Genomic DNA, 22500 nt, shown 5'->3' on the forward strand with positions numbered 1-22500 from the left:
GACCATTTTGATATTTTTCCTTTTCAAAACCACTACAATATATATAGATTTTTTTTAACCTTTAGGGTTCCCCTGAAGTTTGGTCCCGGGAACTCGGAAATGTCTCGATCATAAAAATGTAAAAAAAGTCATGTTATTTTTTAATATATATTATTCAACACTTAGATCAACTTCAGGTCTATCTGTAGATATAAATTAAAAACATTTTTTTGTTTTATGCCCTTTTTGTCAAAGAAAGCCTCTTTGTTATGGCAGAAAACCCAAAACATGCAATATTTCCCTTCCCACCCAAAATTTCAAAGTGGAACATTTGATGTGAAGTAATTGGAGACTTAAATAGGTCAATAATTCATAACATTGATTAATTCATTATACATTTTTCGAGCAATGACCGTTTTTTAAATCAAAATCCCACTAAAATTATTGGGGATCCAAAAGGGCCCCACTCATAAAAGTGTTAAAAATAAGTCTTGTATTTTTTTATTTTTTTTTTAAGACTTATATCTCTAGATATACTTCAGATCTATCCATCAATCAGCTTTTAATTATTTTTTTGTAGATGTTTTTATTTGTTTGTTTTATGCCCTTTTTTTGTCAAATAAAACTTAGTTTTTTATATGTCAAACACATAAAATATGCAATATTTTCCCCCAAAATGATTTCAAAGTGGACTATTTAATGTGAAGTAATGGGAGCCTTCAATGGGTCAATAATTCATAACAACATTATTTTGATTCATTATTATTTTTTGAGCAATGACAGTTTTAAAGAAAAGAAAAGTCTGCATGGCAGTTTTGTATTATTAGAGTCAACATTGCAACTTTTTCTATCACTTCTTTGCCCTTTTAATAAATGTTTTAATGTTGTTTTTTTTAGTAGTATTTTAAGAATATGCTGCAGGCCGCACTTTAGACACCCTTCATGTATTCCCTTATTATCTAGATCTGTACAAAAAATGGAGAATCCAATCCAAAAATAATTATTTGTTAGATTATTTCCTCTTGACTTTCACTGAAAATTAAAACACATACCGTATTTTTCGGAGTATAAGTCGCACCGGAGTATAAGTCGCACCTGCCGAAAATGCATAATAAAGGAGGAAAAAAACATATATAAGTCGCACTGGAGCCCGGCTAAACTATGAAAAAAACTGCGACTTATAGTCCGAAAAATACGGTACATGACTGAGAGTATTTTTTTCTGTGTTTTTTGCAGGGAAAAGTGCACTTGGAGCTCCGCTTGAGTGAAGTCATCACAGACAGTGGAGCCATCAACCACAAACTAGCCACACGGTAAGGCTCGGCACACGCTTTTTTGTTGTTATTGCATCCTCCGAGCCAGTGGTATTGTTTAACCTGAAATTGGTCGGTTGGTTTTGTTATGCGGCAGCAAATACCACGCAGTCCACTTCCGCCCAATTGTGTCGAGGAACAACATTTGTGTCGCACTCTTTTGATTTCAGTTTTCAGTCACAATGCAACTAGGGTTGTCAAAAGTATTTACACTTTGATACCAACACGCAAAAAATACATCGGTACCTGCTTTTTTCAATATTGTCAGTACGTAATACTATACCAGGGGTCGGCAACCCGCGGCTCCGGAGCCGCATGCGGCTCTTTGATCACTCTGATGCGGCTCAGCAGCTTACTTGCTGAACCCCCCAATTTTCCTGTGAGACTTCTGGATTTCAGTGCCTCTCGCAGAAAACTCCCGGGATCTATATACATCGATTTTCACCCTTACATATATAAGAAGGGTGTGCTATGATGGTACAACATCCGACGCCCATTACAATCTGTATTAACAGCGTGCCAGCCTAACAATTGTTATACAATATACATCTTCTGCTTGCACACGTACATGACAGCAAGGCATACTTGTTCAACAGCCACACAGGTTACACTGACGGTGACCATATAAAACAACTTTAACACTCTTACTAATAATGCGCCACACTTTGAACCAAAACCAAACAAGAATGACAAACACATTTCGGGAGAACATCTGCACCTTAACACAACATAAACACAACAGCACAAACACCCAGAATCCCATGCAGCCCTAACTCTTCCGGGATACATTATACACCCCTGCTACCACCAAACCCCGCCCCTACCCCAAGCCTGCTCCCTCACACATCAACCCCCCCCCTCTCTCTCTCTGTGCGACGGTTGAGGTGGGCGGGGTTTGGTAGCGGGGGTGTATAATGTATCCCGGAAGAGTTAGGGCTGCATGGGATTCTGGGTATTTGTCCTGTTGTGTTTATGTTGTGTTACGGTGCAGATGTTCTCCCGAAATGTGTTTGTCATTCTTGTTTGGTGTGGGTTCACAGTGTGGCGCATTATTAGTAAGAGTGTTAAAGTTTTTTTTTTATACCGCCACCGTCAGTGTAACCTGTGTGGTTGTTGAGTAAGTATGCCTTGCTGTCACCTATGTGAGCAAGCGGAAGCCCCATACAAGATGTGGCTGATCAGGCACGCTGGTTGTAGTGAGCGTTATATGCTGTACCATCACGGCGCGCATAACGCTGACAAGCGCTATTCATATAAAACTCACGTGCCGCACCAGTTTAAAAATTCCATTTAAAGGTGTTGGCAGCGTGTCTGAGACCCATGATTAAAACATAGCACAATGCAAAAAAAACAACTTTGTATGCAGTGTTATTTAATTTTCAAAATTTCAAAAGTTTTTGCGGCTCCCATAGTTTTCTATAATATGTGAAACTGGTCAAAATGGCTCTTTGACTGGTAAAGGTTGCCGACCCCTTTACTATACACTTTTTCCTGGGTGAGCAGAGGTGGGTAGAGTAGCCAGAAATTGTACTCAAGTAAGAGTACTGTTACTTTAGAGATTTATTACTCAAGTAAAAGTAATGAGTAGTCACCCAAATATTTACTTGAGTAAAAGTAAAAAGTATGTTGTGAAAAAACTACTCAAGTACTGAGTAACTGATGAGTAACATACACACACATATCATATATATATATATATATATATATATATATATATATATATATATATATATATATTTATATACACATAAATTGATATATACAGTATATAATTTATATTTATTTAGTTTGCCGTTTTTGTTTACACATGTTAAAGGTGTTTTAATGAATATACATGCATGTTTAACATACGGATTCCTTTCTTTCATGAAGACAAGAATATAAGTTGGTGTATTACCTGATTCTGATGACTTGCATTGATTGTAATCAGACAGTAGTGCTGAGTTTTCAAATGGAGGAGAAGAAAAGTTCCTCCTTTCTGTCTAATACCACATGAAAGTGGTTGGTTTTTGGCATCTTATTTGTCCAGCTTCCATATTCGTTCAAACACACTTTACAAGAAATACATTGGCGGCAAATTCCGTAGCTTGCTAGCTTGTTTGCGCTGGCTTTCGGAGACTCTTATTTTGTAAGTGCAGGCGCGATGGAGCGGCACTTTTATTGTGAAGACAGGAACTGTGCAGTCAGTCTTTAGGCTTTTGACGGGATGTACGGTTGAAATAAAAGTGTCTTTTTTCCTTCACACTTTTGATTGATTGATTGAAACTTGTATTAGTAGATTGTACAGTACATATTCCGTACAATTGACCACTAAATGGTAACACCCCAATAAGTTTTTCAACTTGTTTAAGTCAGGTCATGTGACCACCTGGCTCTGTTTGATTGGTCCAACGTCACCAGTGACTGCATCTGATTGGTGGAACGGAGTGAAACGTCACCAGTAACGCAGGCACTTTGAAGGTCTGTCTGACAGACCAAAACAAACAAAGCGTGCATTAACAGATCGATAAAAATTAGTAGCGAGTAGCGAGCTGAATGTAGATAAAAGTAGCGGAGTAAAAGTAGCGTTTCTTCTCTATAAATATACTCAAGTAAAAGTAAAAGTAAGTTGCATTAAAACTACTCTTAGAAGTACAATTTATCCCAAAAGTTACTCAAGTAGATGTAACGGAGTAAATGTAGCACGTTACTACCCACCTCTGTGGGTGAGACATGTCACTTCTTGGAGCGTGAGCACTGACACCAAGACGTAGCAGAAATGGTCTCTGATGCACCTGGGGATAGGTTGATTGGCAACACTAAGTTGGCCCTAGTGTGTGAATGTGTGTGTGAATGTTGTCTGTCTATCTGTGTTGGCCCTGCGATGAGGTGGCGACTTGTCCAGGGTGTACCCCGCCTTCCGCCCGAATGCAGCTGAGATAGGCTACAGCACCCCCCGCGACCCCGAAAGGAAATGGATGGATGGATGGATGGAGGTTCCAGCCATTCAAACTTGATCTTGTTTGCCATTTGGGTTACAAACTGATGAAGAACCCAAATAAAACTTTCCCGCACGTCAGAAACGGTTCGGACTTGTCGGAGTTATGCACTGTGCCGTGCCACTGTAGTGGACGTGACCCAAGGAGGTGGCATTGACAAGAAAAGACGGACTGTCAACCTGCAGGATGTGATTCCGTAACTCACAGCCACGGTTTGGTAATACGTCAACATCGCAAGGCCAGACTTGCCACCACTTCCTGTCAGCTGCTGTCACCTGTGGTTTAGCCTGAGGACGTGCACCCCCCGGCACTTTCTTCCACACTCTATCCGCTAATGGATGGATTGGCGTGAAAAGCAATCCGCTCATGCTGTCCCGCTGACAACTTGCTTTTCATCTCGCTTCCCCTGGCAAACATTGTCCTGGAAGTTTTGACTACGGCAGTTTCCTCGGTGCGGAGACAAACTGTGACTTTCTTTATGATTGCTTGTGATGCACGCACACTATTCCAGCTTGGATAGTTGGTTGCCGAGCAACCGGTTTGTTCTTGCAGGTGGTTCATGGTGTGAGTTTATGACCTTATACAAAACCCAAAACCAGTGAAGTTGGCACGATGTGTAATTCGTAAATAAAAACAGAATACAATGAGTTGCAATTTTTTTCAACATATATTCAATTGAATAGACTGCAAAGACAAGATATTTAATGTTCCAACTGAGAAACTACTTTTTTTTTTTTTTTTTTTAAATAATCATTAACATAGAATTTAATGGCAGCAACACATTGCAAAACAGTTGTCACAGGGGCATTTTTTCCACTGTGTTACATGGTCTTTCTTTTTAACAACACTCAGTAAACGTTTGGGAACTGAGGAGACCAATTTTTGAAGCTTTTCAGGTGGAATTATTTCCCATTCTTGCTTGATGTACAGCTTAAGTTGTTCAACAGTCCGGGGGTCTCCGTTGTGGTATTTTAGGCGTCATAATGCGCCACACATTTTCAATAGGAGACAGGTCTGGACTACAGGCAGGCCAGTCTAGTACCCGCACTCTTTTACTATGAAGCCACGCTGTTGTAACGCTTGACTTGGCATTGTCTTGCTAAAATAAGCAGGGGCGTCCATGATAACGTTGCTTGGATGGCAACATATGTTGCTCCAAAACCTGTATGTACCTTTCAGCATTAATGATGCCTTCACAGATGTGTAAGTTACACATGCCTTGGCAGAAATACACCCCCATACCATCACAGATGCTGGCTTTTGAACTTTGCGCCTATAACAATCCGGATGGTTGTTTTCCTCTTTGGTCAGGAGGAGGACACCACGTCCACAGTTTCCAAAAACAATTTGAAATGTGGCCTTTTCAGACCACAGAACACTTATCCACTTTGCATCAGTCCATCTTAGATGAGCTCGGGCCCAGCGAAGCCGGCGGCGTTTCTGGGTGTTGTTGATAAATGGCTTTGGCTTTGCATAGTAGAGTTTTAACTTGCACTTGCAGATGTAGCGACAAACTGTAGTTACTGACAGTCGTTTTCTGAAGTGTTCCTGAGCCCATGTGGTGATATCCTTTACACACTGATGTCGCTTTTTGATGCAGTACCGCCTGAGGGATCGAAGGTCCGTAATATTATCGCTTACGTGCAGTGATTTCTCCAGATTCTCTGAACCTTTTGATGAAATTACAGACCGTAGATGATGAAATCCCTAAATTCCTTGCAATAGCTCGTTGAGAAATGTTGTTCTTAAACTGTTGGACAATTTGCTCACACATTTGTTCACAAAGTGGTGAGCCTCTCGCCCCATCTTTGTTTGTGAATGACTGAGCATTTCATGGTACCCACCTGTTCCCAATTAGCCTGTTCACCTGTGGGATGTTCCAAATAAGTGTTTGATGAGCATTCCTCAACTTTCTCAGTCTTTTTTGCCACTTGTGCCAGCTTTTTCGAAACAAATTGCAGGCATCAAATTCCAAATGAGCTAATATTTGCAAAAAATAACTACCTTTTCCAGTTTGAACATTAAGTGTCTTGTCTTTGCAGTCCATTCAATTGAATATAAGTTGAAAAGGATTTGCAAATCATTGTATTCTGTTTTTATTTACTATTTACACAACGTGCCAACTTCACTGGTTTTGGGGGTTTGTATGAATGAATGTACATACGTATGTATATATGTATGAATAATTGTGTGTATTTGTATATGTCACCATTCAAATTATTTATGTACTAATAATAATTAAACAGATTAATTATTCAACTAATTAATTACATTAAGACATATGCAGGAATTGTGTAGCTATTAGAGATGCGCGGATAGGCAATTATTTCATCCGCAACCGCATCACAAAAGTCGTCAACCATCCGCATCCACCCGAACTAACATTTAATCAAAACCGTACCCGCCCGTTGTTATATATCTAATATAGACGATGCAAGGCATTAGTGAGGTTATAAAGCGTTTGCCTGTTAAAGAAAGGAGACTGATCCAATGTAGCAGAGACATTCAATGCCTGCCACGCTGTCACGGCCCAGACGCACACCAGTGCGCAATCATCTGGGAGCCGCGCTGAGCGCACCTCCAAGCGCGTGGAGGTGCGATGTCCCTCGCACCTGCGGCGGCTCCACCCGGGCTCGCGCCCGAGGCTTCAGCGCGCACCGCGGCGCCCATCCTACTCGTCGCGGCCTAGCCCTCGCGGCTCTCGCTGCCGGCGACGGCCGGGTATGGGCCCGACGCTCCAGCGCCATCAGGGCTAGTTGATTCGGCAGGTGGGTTGTTACACACTCCTTAGCGGGTTCCGACTTCCATGGCCACCGTCCTGCTGTCTATATCAACCAACACCTTTTCTGGGATCTGATGAGCGTCGGCATCGGGCGCCTTAACCCGGCGTTCGGTTCATCCCGCAGCGCCAGTTCTGCTTACCAAAAGTGGCCCACTCGGCTCACCAGGGTGAGCCCCACCCCTTTCGTGAACGCACTGCGCGCGGAGTGACCCCTGTTACGCGCCCCCGGCAACGGGGGTGGCGGGCAGGTAAGCTGCGCGGAGGAGCGCGCGGAGTGACCCCTGTTACGAGCCCCCGGCCACGGGGGTGGCGGGCAGGTAAGCTGCTTACCTGCTGCGCGTGACGCCGGCCGCGGCGAAGGCGGACGAGGCGGGGTGTCGGTGCGGTGGGCGCGGTGGTGACCCTGGACGTGCGTCAGGCCCTTCTCGCGGATCACCTCAGCTACGGCTCCCGGTGGGGCCCTCTCGGCGGAAGGGGCCTCGGTCCCGGACCCCGGCGAGGCGTCCCTTCTCCGCTCCGTAAAAGTGTCCATCTCTTTTTTTCTTTTCTTCTTCTGTTGTGGCATATGCTGCAGGTGCCTGCTCGTTTTTCGTATGTGGGTAACAACATTTAACTATGTATATATATTTCCCAATTGGTTTAACTGCCACCCGCCTGAATCTATTTAAAATCAAATTTTTTTTGATTTCAACCGCCCGACCCTACCCGCGGATAAAATCAAATTTTTTTAAATTTCATCCGCCCGATCCGCGGATAATCCGCGGACTCCGCGGATAATCCGCGGACTCCGCGGTTGTGCCCGCAAACCGCGCGTTTGCAGACACAACCGCGGAGTCCACGGATGCCAGACCCAAAAACGCAGGAGAGTTGAAGGCCACTATCAGAGCAACCTGGGCTCTCATAACACCTGAGCAGTGCCAGAAACTCATCGACTCCATGCCACGCCGCATTAACGCAGTAATTGAGGCAAAAGGAGCTCCAACCAAGTATTGAGTATTGTACATGCTCATATTTTTCATTTTCATACTTTTCAGTTGGCCAACATTTCTAAAAATCCCTTTTTTGTATTAGCCTTAAGTAATATTCTAATTTTGGGACACACGGAATTTTGGATTTTCATTTGTTGCCACTTCAAATCATCAAAATTAAATGAAATAAACATTTGAATGCATCAGTCTGTGTGCAATGAATAAATATAATGTACAAGTTACACCTTTTGAATGCAATTACTGAAATAAATCAAGTTTTTCAAAATATTCTAATTTACTGGCTTTTACCTGTATATACATAGTTAAATGTTGTTACCCACATACGAAAAACGAGCAGGCACCTGCTGCATATGCCACAACAGAAGAAAAAAAAGAAAAAGAGATGGACACTTTTACGGAGCGGAGAAGGCCCCCGACGCCTCGCCGGGGTCCGGGACCGAGGCCCCTTCCCCCGAGAGGGCCCCACCGGGAGCCGTAGCTGAGGCGATCCGCGAGAAGGGCCCGACGCACGTCCAGGGTCGCCACCGCGCCCACCGCACCGACACCCCGCCTCGTCCGCCTTCGCCGCGGCCGGCGTCACGCGCAGCAGGTAAGCAGCTTACCTGCTCGCCACCCCCGTGGCCGGGGGCTCGTAACAGGGGTCACTCCGCGCGCTCCGCCCGCGCAGCTTACCTGCCCGCCAACCCTGTTGCCGGGGGCGCGTAACAGGGGTCACTCCGCGCGCAGTGCGCTCACGAAAGGGGTGGGGCTCACCCTGGTTGATATAGACAGCAGCTAGGACGGTGGCCATGGAAGTTGGAACCCGCTAAGGAGTGTGTAACAACCCACCTGCCGAATCAACTAGCCCTGAAAATGGATGGCGCTGGAGCGTCGGGCCCATATACCCGGCCGTCGCCGGCAGCGAGACGCGCTTGGAGGTGCGCTCAGCGCGGCTCCCATATGATTGCGCACTGGTGTGCGTCTGGGTCGTGACAGCGTGGCACGCGAATGTCTGTGCTGCATTGGATCAGTCTCCTTTCTTTAACAGGCAAAAGCTTTATAACCTCACTAATGCCTTGCATCGTCTATATTAGATATATAACAACGGGTGGGTGCGGGCGGATGCGGTTCTGATCAAATGTTAGATCGGGTGGATGGCGGATGGTTGACGACTTTCTGATGCGGTTGCGGATGAAATAATTGCCTATCCGCGCATCTCTACCGCGCATCTCTAGTAGCTATGAAATATGGTGACAGTTCTAATGATTTAATTCTAGATGTCATTCTAGTTGTTATTTGATCAATATAATTTATCGTAATGTTAACCTTCCTCTACGTTGTTTTCATCATATAATTTCATCAGTGGCATAATATTCTGTGTCACTTGAGAGTGTGACAGAATTCATAGCCGGGCTTGGAGAGGAACGCCAGTGTTTTCAGCGCACCAAACAAGCGCGCTAACAATAAGATGAGTAGCGTGGAGCAAAACAAACATGTCTGTCTGGCGGTCTGAGTACAGCACGTCAAAAGCTCAGGGCAGCGATGAGAGATAGTAGGCCAAGCAGGGGTTACATAAACAAGCTTATTGGACAGGAAGTGCACTGGCATTACTGACGCTTAACCCAGCCCTTATTCCTTACCAGGAACCCGTGTCCGCATGTGTGTGTGTGTGTGTGTGTGTGTGTGTGTGTGTGTGTGTTTTTGTTGAGGGATGTGCTGCGATTCGCTGCTTTATTCATCAGGGTGTGTGACTCGTAGTGCATCACCGTGACACACAGGAAGTGATGCTCGGGCGCTAATCCCGTTACAGCATGATGTCACCCGGGAGCAGGACAACTTTAGACAGATAAACACTGGGGACATATGAATATTTTCCACGTTTATCAAGCAGAAGGCAAACATTAATTTTAGAACCCACATTTTTTTGATGATGAAAAAAATGCTAAAACAAACACTTCTATTTTCTCCCAGTAAAAAGAAAAGCAAGCGGTGCCCACACATCAATTGCCGCAGTCAGCCTTTTTTAAAAATGGACTGAGGCCGCCATCTAAAGTTTGGCCAATTATTTCCATCTGAATAAATAACAAGTGCTTCTTTTTGCTTTAATTTGATGGTGTTTTTTTTCATTTTGTGTGGCCACATCCACACTAATTATGAGCTCATTCATTTGGTCTGAAGTAAAGCTTTCTTTTCACACTGCAAAAACTGAAATCTAAGTAAGATTAAATATCTCAAATAAGGGTGATATTTGCTTATTTTCTGTCTGATAAGATCATTCTTCTCACTAAGCAGATTTTATGTTAGAGTCTTTTACTTGTTTTAAGGGTTTTGGTCCTAAATGATCTCAGTAAGATATTACAGCTTGTAGCTGAGATTTTATGACCTATATTGAGTAAAACATGCTTGAAACTAGAATATCAACTGTTGCCATACTTGCCAACCTTGAGACCTCCGATTTCGGGAGGTGGGGGTGTGTGGTTGGGGGCGGGGCGTTGTTGGGGGCGTGGTTTAGAGGGGAGGAGTATATTTACAGCTAGAATTCACTAAGTCAAGTATTTCATATTATATATATATATATATACTCATACATATATATATACAAGAAATACTTGACTTTCAGTGAATTCTAACTATAAATATATATTTATTTTATTATATATATATATATATATATATATATATATATATATATATATATATATATATATATATATATATATATATACGTCAAGACTTGGTCTTGGGTGTGTGCTTTTCTGGGATGCAACGGAAAGTTGGCTCGGGCGAGACGGGAATGAAGGTACATGATTTATTAATTATTATCAAAAAAAAGGAATAAATGAAAGCGCGCACAGTGGCGGAGAATAAACTATGAAATCAAAAGACTATAGCAAAAAGTACAAACGAAAAACACGCACAATGGCGGAGAACAAACTATGAAACCAAAAAGACTATAAACATGGAACAAAAACTTACTTGGCTTGGACAAAAATAGTTGCATGGAGAATGGACATGGAAAGAAGTATCAGGCATGGACAGAGCATAAATGTGGTGAGGTCGTCAGAACGACAAACTGAAAAGAATGAACTTAAATACTATGGACATGATTAGTGAAAGCAGGTGCGTGACTCAAAACGTGAAACAGGTGCGTGACGTGACAGGTGAAAACTAATGGTTGCTATGGTGACAAAACAAAAGTGCACAAAAAGTCCAAATATATATATATATATATATATATATATATATATATATATATATATATATATATATAATAAATACTTGAATTTCAGTGTTCATTTATTTACACATATACACACAGATAACACTCATCTACTCATTGTTGAGTTAAGGGTTGAATTGTCCATCCATGTTCTATTCTCTGTCACTATTTTTCTAACCATGCTGATGATGCATTGCTGTGTGGCACGCACAAAAGTGCTTTCATCAAATGCACTAGATGGCAGTATTGTCCTGTTTAAGAGTGTCACAACATTGCTGTTTACGGCAGACAAACTGCTTTACGGTAGACGTGACTGCTGTTGTTGTGTGTTGTTGCCGCGCTGGGTCTGGGAGGACGTTAATGAAACTGCCTAACAATAAACCCACATAAGAAACCAAGAACTCGCCCTCCATCATTCTACAGTTATAACGTGATTGGGCAGGTACGCTGTTTATTTTGTGGGAAAGCGGACTCAGGTCCGCATGGACCTGAGTCCGCCTGAATTTCGGGAGAAAATTTGTCCCGGGAGGTTTTCGGGAGAGGCGCTGAATTTCGGGAGTGTCCCGGAAAATCCGTGAGGGTTGGCAAGTATGACTGTTGCAAAGCTGTGTCATCAACACTCACAAGTATAAAACTACGTTTTCAAAGTAATACCGCATATGTCGGACTATAAGTCACAGTTTTTTTCATAGTTTGGCCGGGGGTGCGACTTATACTCAGGAGCGACTTCTGTGTGAAATTATTGACACATCAAATAATATTATTTATCTCATTCACGTAAGAGACTAGACGTATAAGATTTCATGGGATTTAGCGATTAGGAGTGACAGATTGTTTGGTAAACGTATAGCATGTTCTATATGTTATAGTTATTTGAATGACTCTTACCATAATATGTTACGTTAACATACCAGGCACGTTCTCAGTTGGTTATTTATGCCTCATATAACGTACACTTATTCAGCCTGTTGTTCACTATTCTTTATTTATTTTAAATTGCCTTTTAAATGTCTATTCTTGGTGTTGGCTTTTATCAAATACATTTCCCCAAAAATGCGACTTATACCCCAGTGCGACTTATATATGTTTTTTTTCCTTCTTTATTACGCATTTTCGGCCGGTGCGACTTATACTCCAGAGCGACTTATACTCCGAAAAATACGGTAATTTCTTATTTCAACCATGAAAAAAAAAATCATGACTTTGACACAATTGTGTCTCATAATTAAAACAGATGACAGCCAAATGGACTTTGCTGTTTTATTTTCAATAAAATAATAGGAAATATGTACTCATATAGTAGTACAGTCGGCACAGTACAGTAAACTGACAGTTAATATTTAAACATTTAACATTTCAAACAATTTTGAACAGAAATAGTTCATGCACATTCAGATAAATTCTTCAAAATTACAATTAAAAAAAAACTTGGCCGGGGGCCGGGCTGTATATATGCGCACTAATTGACTGAAAGTGCACGCACTTGGCGCGATGATGTCATGTTATCCATGGAAAAATGCATTTTTAGACCATATGATTTGCCTGAGCGGCTAGGGGACCCCGAGAGTAACAAGCGGTTGCCTTGTTGCCTTTCCATTAAGAACAATAAATTAGTTTTTAAGTTACGTTTCAAGAAATGTAATGCTGAGCGCATATCATTATGTCAAGATAATGGCATTTGCATTTACTTCATTTAAGAATATTTTTCAACATATTGAGCAAAAAGATATCTTTTTTTTCTACCAAGAAAAGTGCACTTGTTATTAGTGAGAATATACTTATTTTAAGGTATTTTTGGGTTCATTGATGTTAGCTAATTATGCTTGTTTTGAAAAGTCTTGACAAGCCGAATTTTCTTGTTCTATTGGCAGATAATTTTGCTTAGTTCAAATAAAACACCCCCCAAAATTTTTTTTTCTTATTTTTTAACGTGCACATTTGGTTTTGCATCATTAGAAAATCACTAAAGTCTTATTTGACACTATTGAAAATCTTGTTGCATGTACTTGTGTACACACAGGATCAATCAATCAATCAATCAATCAATGTTTTTTTATATAGCCCTAAATCACAAGTGTCTCAAAGGGCTGCACAAGCCACAACGACATCCTCGGTTCAGAGCCCACATAAGGGCAAGGAAAAACTCACCCCAGTGGGACGTCGATGTGAATGACTATGAGAAACCTTGGAGAGGACCGCATATGTGGGTAACCCCCCCCCCCCTCTAGGGGAGACCGAATGCAATGGATGTCGAGTGGGTCTAACATAATATTGTGAGAGTCCAGTCCATAGTGGATCCAACATAACAGTAAGAGTCCAGTCCACAATGGGGTCAGCAGGAAACCATCCCGAGCGGAGACGGGTCAGCAGCGCAGAGATGTTCCCAACCGATACACAGGCGAGCGGTCCACCCCGGGTCCCGACCCCGGACAGCCAGCACCCCATCCATGGCCACCGGACCTGTGTGTCTCCCCCTCCACAAGGGGTAGGGGGGAGCAGAGGAGAAAAGAAAAGAAACGGCAGATCAACTGGTCTAAAAAAAGGGGGGCTATTGTATGACTGTAATAGATTTTTTTTAAACTTCTTTGTAAACAAAGTGCAAAAAATGAGGGCCAGTATCAGTCCCACTTGGGTAGCGTGTGCACTACATCAGCCCCTGTGTGCTCAAGGTCTTCCTACAGCAGACCTGGGCGTTTATTTTGACTCGGGGGCCACGTTGGTCGGTACAAATGTGTCCTAAAAATCAGAAATAAAAGAATAAGACCCGTGAATATTGTCACACAATCATCAGTCAGTCACTGTGTAACAGAGGAGTGATGATTGTGTTACAACATTTACGTGTTTTATTCTTTTAATTCCGATTTTTAACATGACTGTATGTTTTTGACACGTTATTTTATTTGTAAAAAAGTGTCACGTATTCTGCTGTTTGTGTGCTTGGTTCCCTTTTTTAAAGACCACTTTAAACATGTGTAGGTTGTTCGGTATTAGTGAAAGGAATTCCGAAAGTGCCGGAGAAAAGGTTCAAAGCTGAACACGTTAGAAAAACTCACAATATGACTGATAGAATGCTGAAAATGGTATGACAGACCACTTTGAAAACTGAATGGAATTTTACAGCCTGTTCGCTGAATAAAAGAATGTACATGAAAATAAATATGAACGATAAAACACTGAATATTAAGAACATATGCATGTCTCTCCGGCTCCAGTTTCAATGGTGACGTTTTAAAAAAATATATATATTTGGAGACATGCGGCGGGCCGGGTTGAAAAGCGTAACGGGCCGTAATTTACCCAGGTCTGACTTACAGGATGTTCAGGTTTTAGTGGGCAAGATGAAACCCACATCCAGCTCGGTGGCCATTGTTCGTACCCCACTGCTCTTAAATGTTTTTGACGTTTTTCGGTCCTTGGGTGGTAAAATTGGATAAAACCTTTCACTTTAGTCTGGCTCGATCCCCAGCTTTTTTAAACATGCTGTATTGAATCCCATTCTTGAAAAGCCTAATCTTGATCCGGTGGAGCCTATAAAATACTGACCCATATCAAAACTTTTCTTCATGTCAGAAGTGAGAGCTTAGCAGCTAACCTCAATGTTGGAACACCATCATTTTTATGATAAACATCAACCTGGCTTTAAGTCAGTCCTTCTCAAATAGTTGGACGGGCCCCCCTGGGGGGGTGCGGTGCGATGTTTTTTTTCCGTACTAAAATAAACCTTAACCTAGCTTCACTGTAACCACGGGGGGGAGACGAGGAAAGACCACTGTGCTGTTTCCTTTAATGTCAATAAACTCACAATGTTATGCAGAGGTATAGTTCTAACAATTTGGTTGACAAATTATACTATTCATAGTCACGGTGGAGAGTGGGTGGGGGCGAAAAATATTTTCTTTGTAACAGAAAAGAATCGAGGTCAATCCACTCCACAGAAACTGCTCCTTTGAAAGATTCCAGTGACGTGGTGATGGTCGCTACGCAGTTTTGGGTTTACTCGATTTGACATCTGCCTTTGATACGGTGGACCGACTCTGATGAGGGTTTCTGGTTCTGTTCTCCAGTGATTTACTTTTTATATTTTTTTTCTTTTAAATGAATGTGTCGAACCTGTCATGTGGAGTTGTCCTGGGCTCTGTTCTGGGGCCTGTTTTATTTTTGTTGTACCTGATGGTCGTTGATCTGTAGTTTTAAAATTGTTTCCTATCATTTCTATGCAGATAATATTCAATGTATTGCTTCTTCAATGATTCAAAGTTTCACTTTTTGTCTGAGTTCCTGGAATGTGTATCCTCTAACTCAGGGGTGCTCATTACGTCGATCGCGAGCTACCGGTCGATCTCGTAGGATCACCAGCCAGGCATTAAAAAAATAGTCCTAAAAATGAGCGATCATAAATCTTCACTATGACGTCACTTTCGTCACTTGATTGACATTCACGGCACCCGAGGGTCTTCTGAGATGACGCTGGCTGCTGCCAGCTCATTAAAATGACCGACTGGAAGGCGAGAAACACTTTATTTCAACAGACTCTGGCGCCGTACCTGTCGTCAAAACTCCAAAGACCGACTGCACAGTTGCACAGTTGCGCTAACAAAACAAGAGTCTCAGAAAGCTGGCGTGCACAAGCTAGCAAGCTACGGAGTTTGCCGACAATGTATTTCTTGTAAAGTGTATACAAAGGAGTACGGAAGCTGGACAAATAAGATGCCAGAAACCAACCACTTTCATGTGGTATTGGACAGAAAGGAGGACTTTTTTCTCCTCCATTCGAAAATGCGGACGTTTTTAGCACCACTGTCTGATTCCAATCGATGCAAGTCATCAGAATCAGGTAATACACCAACTTATATTCTTGTCTTCATGAAAGAAAATAATCTATATGTGTTAAACATGCTTGTATTATCTTTAAACACCTTAACTTGTTAACAATATTAACCATATGTGTTAAACATGCTTGCATTATCTTTAAACACCTTTAACTTATTAACAATATTAACTATATGTGTTAAACATGCTTGTATTATCATTAAACACCTTTAATTTATTAACAATATTAACTATATGTATTAAACATTCTTGTATTATCATTAAACACCTTTAATTTATTAACAATATTAACTATGTGTTAAACATGATTGCATTATCATTAAACACCTTTAATTTATTAACAATATTAACTATATGTGTTAAACATGCTTGCATTATCATTAAACACCTTTAACTTATTAACAAAAACATATATTTCATAAATAAGTAAATATAAATTATATATATGAATGAGGTAGATCCCCACGACTTGATCAATTGAAAAGTAGCTCGCCTGCAGAAAAAGTGTGAGCACCCCTGCTCTAACTGGTTTTCTTCAAATATCCTTCAGATAAATTCTTAACTAAACAGAAAGTCTGATCATTGCTCCAGATAAAAAGATCGCCCTGATCAATAACTCCCGTGGCGCGCGGGTTGCATCTGTTAAAAGTAGCCTCAGAAACCTTGAACTTGTGTTTGATCAGTCAATGTCTTTGGAGGGTCACTGTCGTCAACTGACCAAAAACTGTTTTTATCACCGAAGAAATATCTCCGAAGTGGTTCTCAAAATCGGATCTTGAAATGATCATTCTCGTGTTCAACTCGTCTCGCATTGACTATTGTAATTCTGTTTTCGCTTGTTTCAACACGTCAACTCTAAAGAGACTTCAAACTGTACGGAATGTGGCTGCCAGACTTTATACCGGTGCGACCCAGAACTGCCCACATTACCCCCATTCTATCCAGTATTCATTGGCTTGCAGTCAAATTTCGTATAGATTTTAAGATTTTAGTCCCGACTTTCCGTACGTTACATGCTGAGGCACCTCAGCATATTCAATCATTTTCAGGGCGCAGCCTTCGGTCTTCAGGCCAGGGTCTCCTAAAGATCCCAAAAACTCATTACGGAGGTACTGACAGAGCCCAGTGTTTTCTGAGGTGGTACTTGGTGAAAACATTTTGAGAACCGCTGGACTGGACAGTTTGAGTGCCGCTCTGAAACAAATTAGTTTGGCAAAAAATGCGAGGAAGTGGACGAAGTTCGGAATTCACTGGGATTGGTTTAATTTGCGTGAATTGGTGCAATTTCGATATCGCTAACTCCTTGGGGGCTGGTTCTTATGTGACAGGAGTGTGGGTGTGTGGCTAGCCGTATGTACTAAATGTTGTTGTTTTTTTTAAAACGCTGATGTGTTTGTGTCTCTGCAGAGTGCTGGAGTGCCAAGGTCTTCCAATTGTCAATGGCCAATGTGATCCCTACGCTGCTGTCTCACTACTTGGTCCTTCCAGGTTAGAACATACACACACACAGGTGGCTCTGCTATGAATCACAAACATATATATATGACCATTTCGGTCCATCGCAGAGGATGGTGTAGTTTAGATCGTAAGGACTAAAACGCAACTGAATGAAGGTAGAAAAACTAACTTGGTTTCTGGTAAAATTATATTGTTGGGTTGCAAGTCACGTCCTTGTAAAAAGTTATTACAGAGTACCAAAGATAGTCCACCACGAAGGGAAAAAAGTTGATGAAACGGAGCAGAGAAAGGTTTCTGCCGAACATCAACAACAACAATATGTTTGCAAAGACCACTTTGTCAAAGTCTGTATGAACTTAAAAATTAGCTATAAAATCCTGCTTATGTATTTATTTTTCTTCTTCTCCATATACTTATACCAGGGTTGTCAAACCTACAATACGACCCGCAAACCTGTTTAACAAGACGAGTTTGCAAAGTGTAAAAAGGAGCTGCATTTTTTTTTTAAATGAAAGTAACTGCTATTCTAAATGTGTCCACTGGATGTCGCAATTGCAATTCAAGTGTAACCCACGTCACAAATGACACTGTTCAAAGATGATGTGTCAGCTGACCTATAAGCGCCCCCTGGATTGGCTGTCGCTACTCCAATCAGCGCAGGTGCAAGCAATCAGCTGCTACTGTTGTGGCTGGCGGCAGATGGCGACAGACTGATGCAGTATCGACACACAATACCTTCTCATCTTATCTTCTAAATATCCACTCAACAGATAAAATAACGAATCATTCACACATATAAGATTCTACAACAACAAAAATCAGCTATTTATTATTGTTTCGCCGCAGAAGTTTGCCGTGCTCCACAGCCCACAGTTTTCAAGTATCAAACCGGAAATCGTGAGCTTTTGCCCATTGAAAAATGAATGGGCCAATTTTCAAACATGCACATCGCCCACATTTCCACCCAATTCGAACCGTTCCACCATCCACACCCTCAACTCACCTTGGACAATCAAACTACCAAGTTCAAAAAAGTGCAGAAATTGCCAGAATTCACGGTTTTTCACTTTCCTATTTTCACCTCTTCCTGGAAAGTTTTCACAGTCCACATTTTTCAACCGAATTTGATCATTCCGCTTTCGAAACATTCCTCTTAATTGGGACAACAAATGCTCCTTTTTTTTTTTTTTTTTTTTTTTTTTTACAAATTCACAGTTTTCTTAAAACTCCAGGAATTCCGAAATACGCATTCTCAATTCGAATTGTTACTACGTCAATATTTTACAACCGATTCCAAAAATTCCAACACCAACATATTCATTTCATCTAGGACAGTTGTGCTTGTATCAATATTTTAGAAAATTCCATTTTTTTTCCACATTTCCTGGAAATTCCAATTCAAATGAGTGGACGTATTCATAGTTGTACGATGCCCTAAATTCTCAAAATTCTGCATAATTTTTAACCCTGATTCCTACCTTTCAAACATCCACCCAAACTACTGTTCCGATATATCAAACGCAAAACATGTTTGCCCTTTCCCAAAATTCCCGGAATTTTCTCCCCAATGACAATGACTAGGCATTAGAGATGCGCGGATAGGCAATTATTTCATCCGCAACCGCATCACAAAAGTCGTCACCCATCCGCCATCCACCCGAACTAACATTTTATTAAAACCGCACCCGCCCGCACCCACCCGTTGTTATATATCTAATATAGACGATGCAAGGCATTAGTGAGGTTATAAAGCTTTTGCCTGTTAAAGAAAGGAGACTGATCCAATTCAGCAGAGACATTCAATGCGTGCCACGCTGTCACGGCCCAGACGCACACCAGTGCGCAATCATCTGGGAGCCGCGCTGAGCGCACCTCCAAGCACGCTCGCGCCACTCAAACTGCTGCAGGCAGCTGCGTTCGAACATGCATCTGTAAGCCTTGTTTTAACATCCTGTGGCACTCTTCTGGGATCACGGCGGACGAAACTGCTCATGCTCAGGGTGTTTGTGGAGGTTCGGGGTTTTGCACAAATGTGATGCACCATGTTAGATGTCCCGGTTTTGTGACTGTCGTAGACATAAACAGCGTCGCAGCTCTTGCAAATCACTTAGCCAGCATTACTATCATCCTGATTTACAACCTCATAAAAACGAGTCCACGCTGAACTTTTCTGGCCTTTTTTCCCCCTGGTCTTTAGTATTCCCTTTTTTTAGTTTGTCGCGTACCACGTTTGCTGCCGGCGTTGCCATCTTTTTTTTTTTTCTTCTTCTGTTTGTGGCGTGCTGCAGGTGCCTGATGATAAATAATTGCCTGTTTCAAAGAGTGCTGCTCGTTTTTCGTATGTGGGTAACAACATTTAACTATGTATATATATTTCCGAATTGGTTTAACTGCCACCCGCCTGAATCTATTTAAAATCTAATTTTTTTTTATTTCAACCGCCCGACCCGCGGATAAAATCTAATTTTTTTTTATTTCAACCGCCCGACCCACGGATAATCCGCGGACTCCGCGGTTGTGTCCGCAAACCGCGCATCTCTACTAGGCATTATACAATCATATTGCACATTTCTCATCCGTTATCTTTTTTTATTGCTTTCGGTTGTGATTTTTTTTCAAGTGCAAAATTTGGCTTACAAAGTATATTTTATTTTTATTATTTGTTTGTTTTATTTAACTTGGTATTTAAAAGTTTACATTTCAATTACAATGTTAAAATATAAGAGAAATACATGTTTATTGCATTTTAAAGGGTATACTTGCGTCATTATTTTGTATTATCAGTAGTTAATTTGTTTAAAAAAAAATTATGGCAACAATAACGTTTATCAACAATAATTTGGAGGTCAACATATCATCGAGCAAAATTGTATTATTGGAAATATCTGCTGATGTCACAAAACTTCACAAGATGGGGAACATCTCAAAGGGCTTGTTTGGAACAAGGATAATTGTTTTAAAAATATCTTGTTTCAATTCACAATTTCGGCACTTATTATGTATTCACAAATACACAAAAACAGGTAACAACTGACGAGAAAAGGGGGTTTTGCATAATATGACCCCTTTAAATCTTGTAAAAAGTCTTTATTTTTAAGAGTGTATGGATGCACTCTACCACATTATGTTTAAATCCGTGCATCCGGTGCGAAATGAACTGTAGCCATATTGAATGTTCGCCCGCCTTAAATGTAAACAGGGTCACGTGTTTGCAACCCAGCAATTCTCCAACTACTAAGGTTTCCTTTTTATGTAAATCTAAAAAAAAATTCCAGCATAGAGTAACATGCAAGATAGTAACGTAAATGTAAACTTGCAAACAACAGTGCAGTGAAGTTAACATTGGTTGGTTGTCTATTTCTGTTGTTTTCAGGTCAGAGGCGAAGAAGACCAAGGTGAAGAGGAAAACCAACAATCCACAGTTCGACGAGATTTTTTATTTTGAGGTAAAATTGTCCAGCTTGTCAATGCTAATACGTCTCAAGTCTGGAAAACTTGTGAACTGTTGGCATTTATTCTAAGAAACCACCAGGGGCGCTCAAGCAGTCTCAATGTCTCTTTTTTTTTTTTGGTTCATTGTAGATATTGATCCAAAAAGTTTTTCCAGGGCCGATACTGATTATTAGTAGACAAAGAGGTCGATAACCGATATTCATATGCAGTAAAAGTGATTTAAACATGGATAGTATACGTCAGTAAACAACTAGACAAGTCTGTATTTTTTAGGAAACATCATGTTTCATGCGATGCTAAGGTTGTGGTTAATTTAGCAGCTAACAACATCAGGGAATTTCACAAACACCTTTATTACGTGTGTCTAAGAGGAGCATCAACATTTGCATATCAAAAAATAGAAAATCTCCTGGGAAAATTGGTCAAAATATGGCATTTCTCTACATCGCAATAACTCACCATCTACTAAGTTTTATAACAGTTTATGGATTTGGTAAGGTTTCCTCGTGAGGAACCCTGAAATATTGCCAACATTTACTGTATTTTCTGGACTATAGAGCGCCCCCTTATTCAAGCCACACCCACTAAAGTTATAGCATAGCTCACCGCTAAGCTAAAACTTTTGAATGTATACAATCTCTCTTTGTATATATACATATATATGTATTTTTATATATATATATATATATATATATATATATATATATGTATATGTATATATGTGTGTGTGTGTGTGTATGTATATATATATATATATATATATATATATATATATATATATTTATATATATATATATATATATATATATATTTATATATATATATATATATATATATATATATATATATATATATACACATATACAATTTATAATTATTATATTATCTAGTCGATACAGTGATTAGATCGATATTTTTTATCATCACAAAACCAGCATGTCATTTAAAGTAGTCCACCACTTATATTTAAAATTCCCCCCCCCACGTCATTTTGCCTGTTCCGGCACGTTTTTTTATTTGGCCAGCCACTTTATTTTAAAGTGGCCCGCCATATTATTTTAAGGTGGACCACCACGTCAATTTTTGTGGTCCACCAAATCCTTTTATTGTGGCCTGCCACATCATTTTAATGAGGACCAGCATGTCATTTTATGTGGTCCGCCACATCATTTATGTTGTCAGCCAGCCAGCCACATCTTTTTAAAGTGGCCCGTCCCATATTTGTGTAACAAGGCAATTAAATGTTTATGTTTATGTATATTCTCTATTTGAAAAGGCTGATATACATACACACACACATATATATATATATATATATATATATATATATATATATATATATATATATATATATATATATATATATATATATATATATACATACACACATAAATTAGAGATGTCCGATAATGGCTCTTTTGCTGATATTCCGATATTGTCCAACTCTTAATTACCGATTCCGATATCAACCGATACCGATATATACAGTCGTGGAATTAACACATTATTATGCCTAATT

General features: G+C 40.6%; 1 protein-coding gene across 2 annotated transcripts in view; it reads left to right on the forward strand.

The window, feature by feature from the left end:
• Window positions 1-22500, forward strand: part of rasa3 (RAS p21 protein activator 3) — a 127354-nt gene that overhangs the window by 67543 nt on the left and 37311 nt on the right. For both annotated transcript variants that reach the window (XM_061974725.2, XM_061974726.2), the window contains exons 5-7: window positions 1216-1292; window positions 17478-17558; window positions 20902-20974. In XM_061974725.2, the coding sequence (XP_061830709.1) occupies window positions 1216-1292; window positions 17478-17558; window positions 20902-20974 (231 nt within the window). The remainder of the gene's footprint in view (window positions 1-1215; window positions 1293-17477; window positions 17559-20901; window positions 20975-22500) is intronic.

Source organism: Nerophis lumbriciformis, linkage group LG15 (assembly GCF_033978685.3).
Source record: "Nerophis lumbriciformis linkage group LG15, RoL_Nlum_v2.1, whole genome shotgun sequence".
In the NCBI taxonomy this organism is placed as follows: Eukaryota; Metazoa; Chordata; class Actinopteri; order Syngnathiformes; family Syngnathidae; genus Nerophis; species Nerophis lumbriciformis.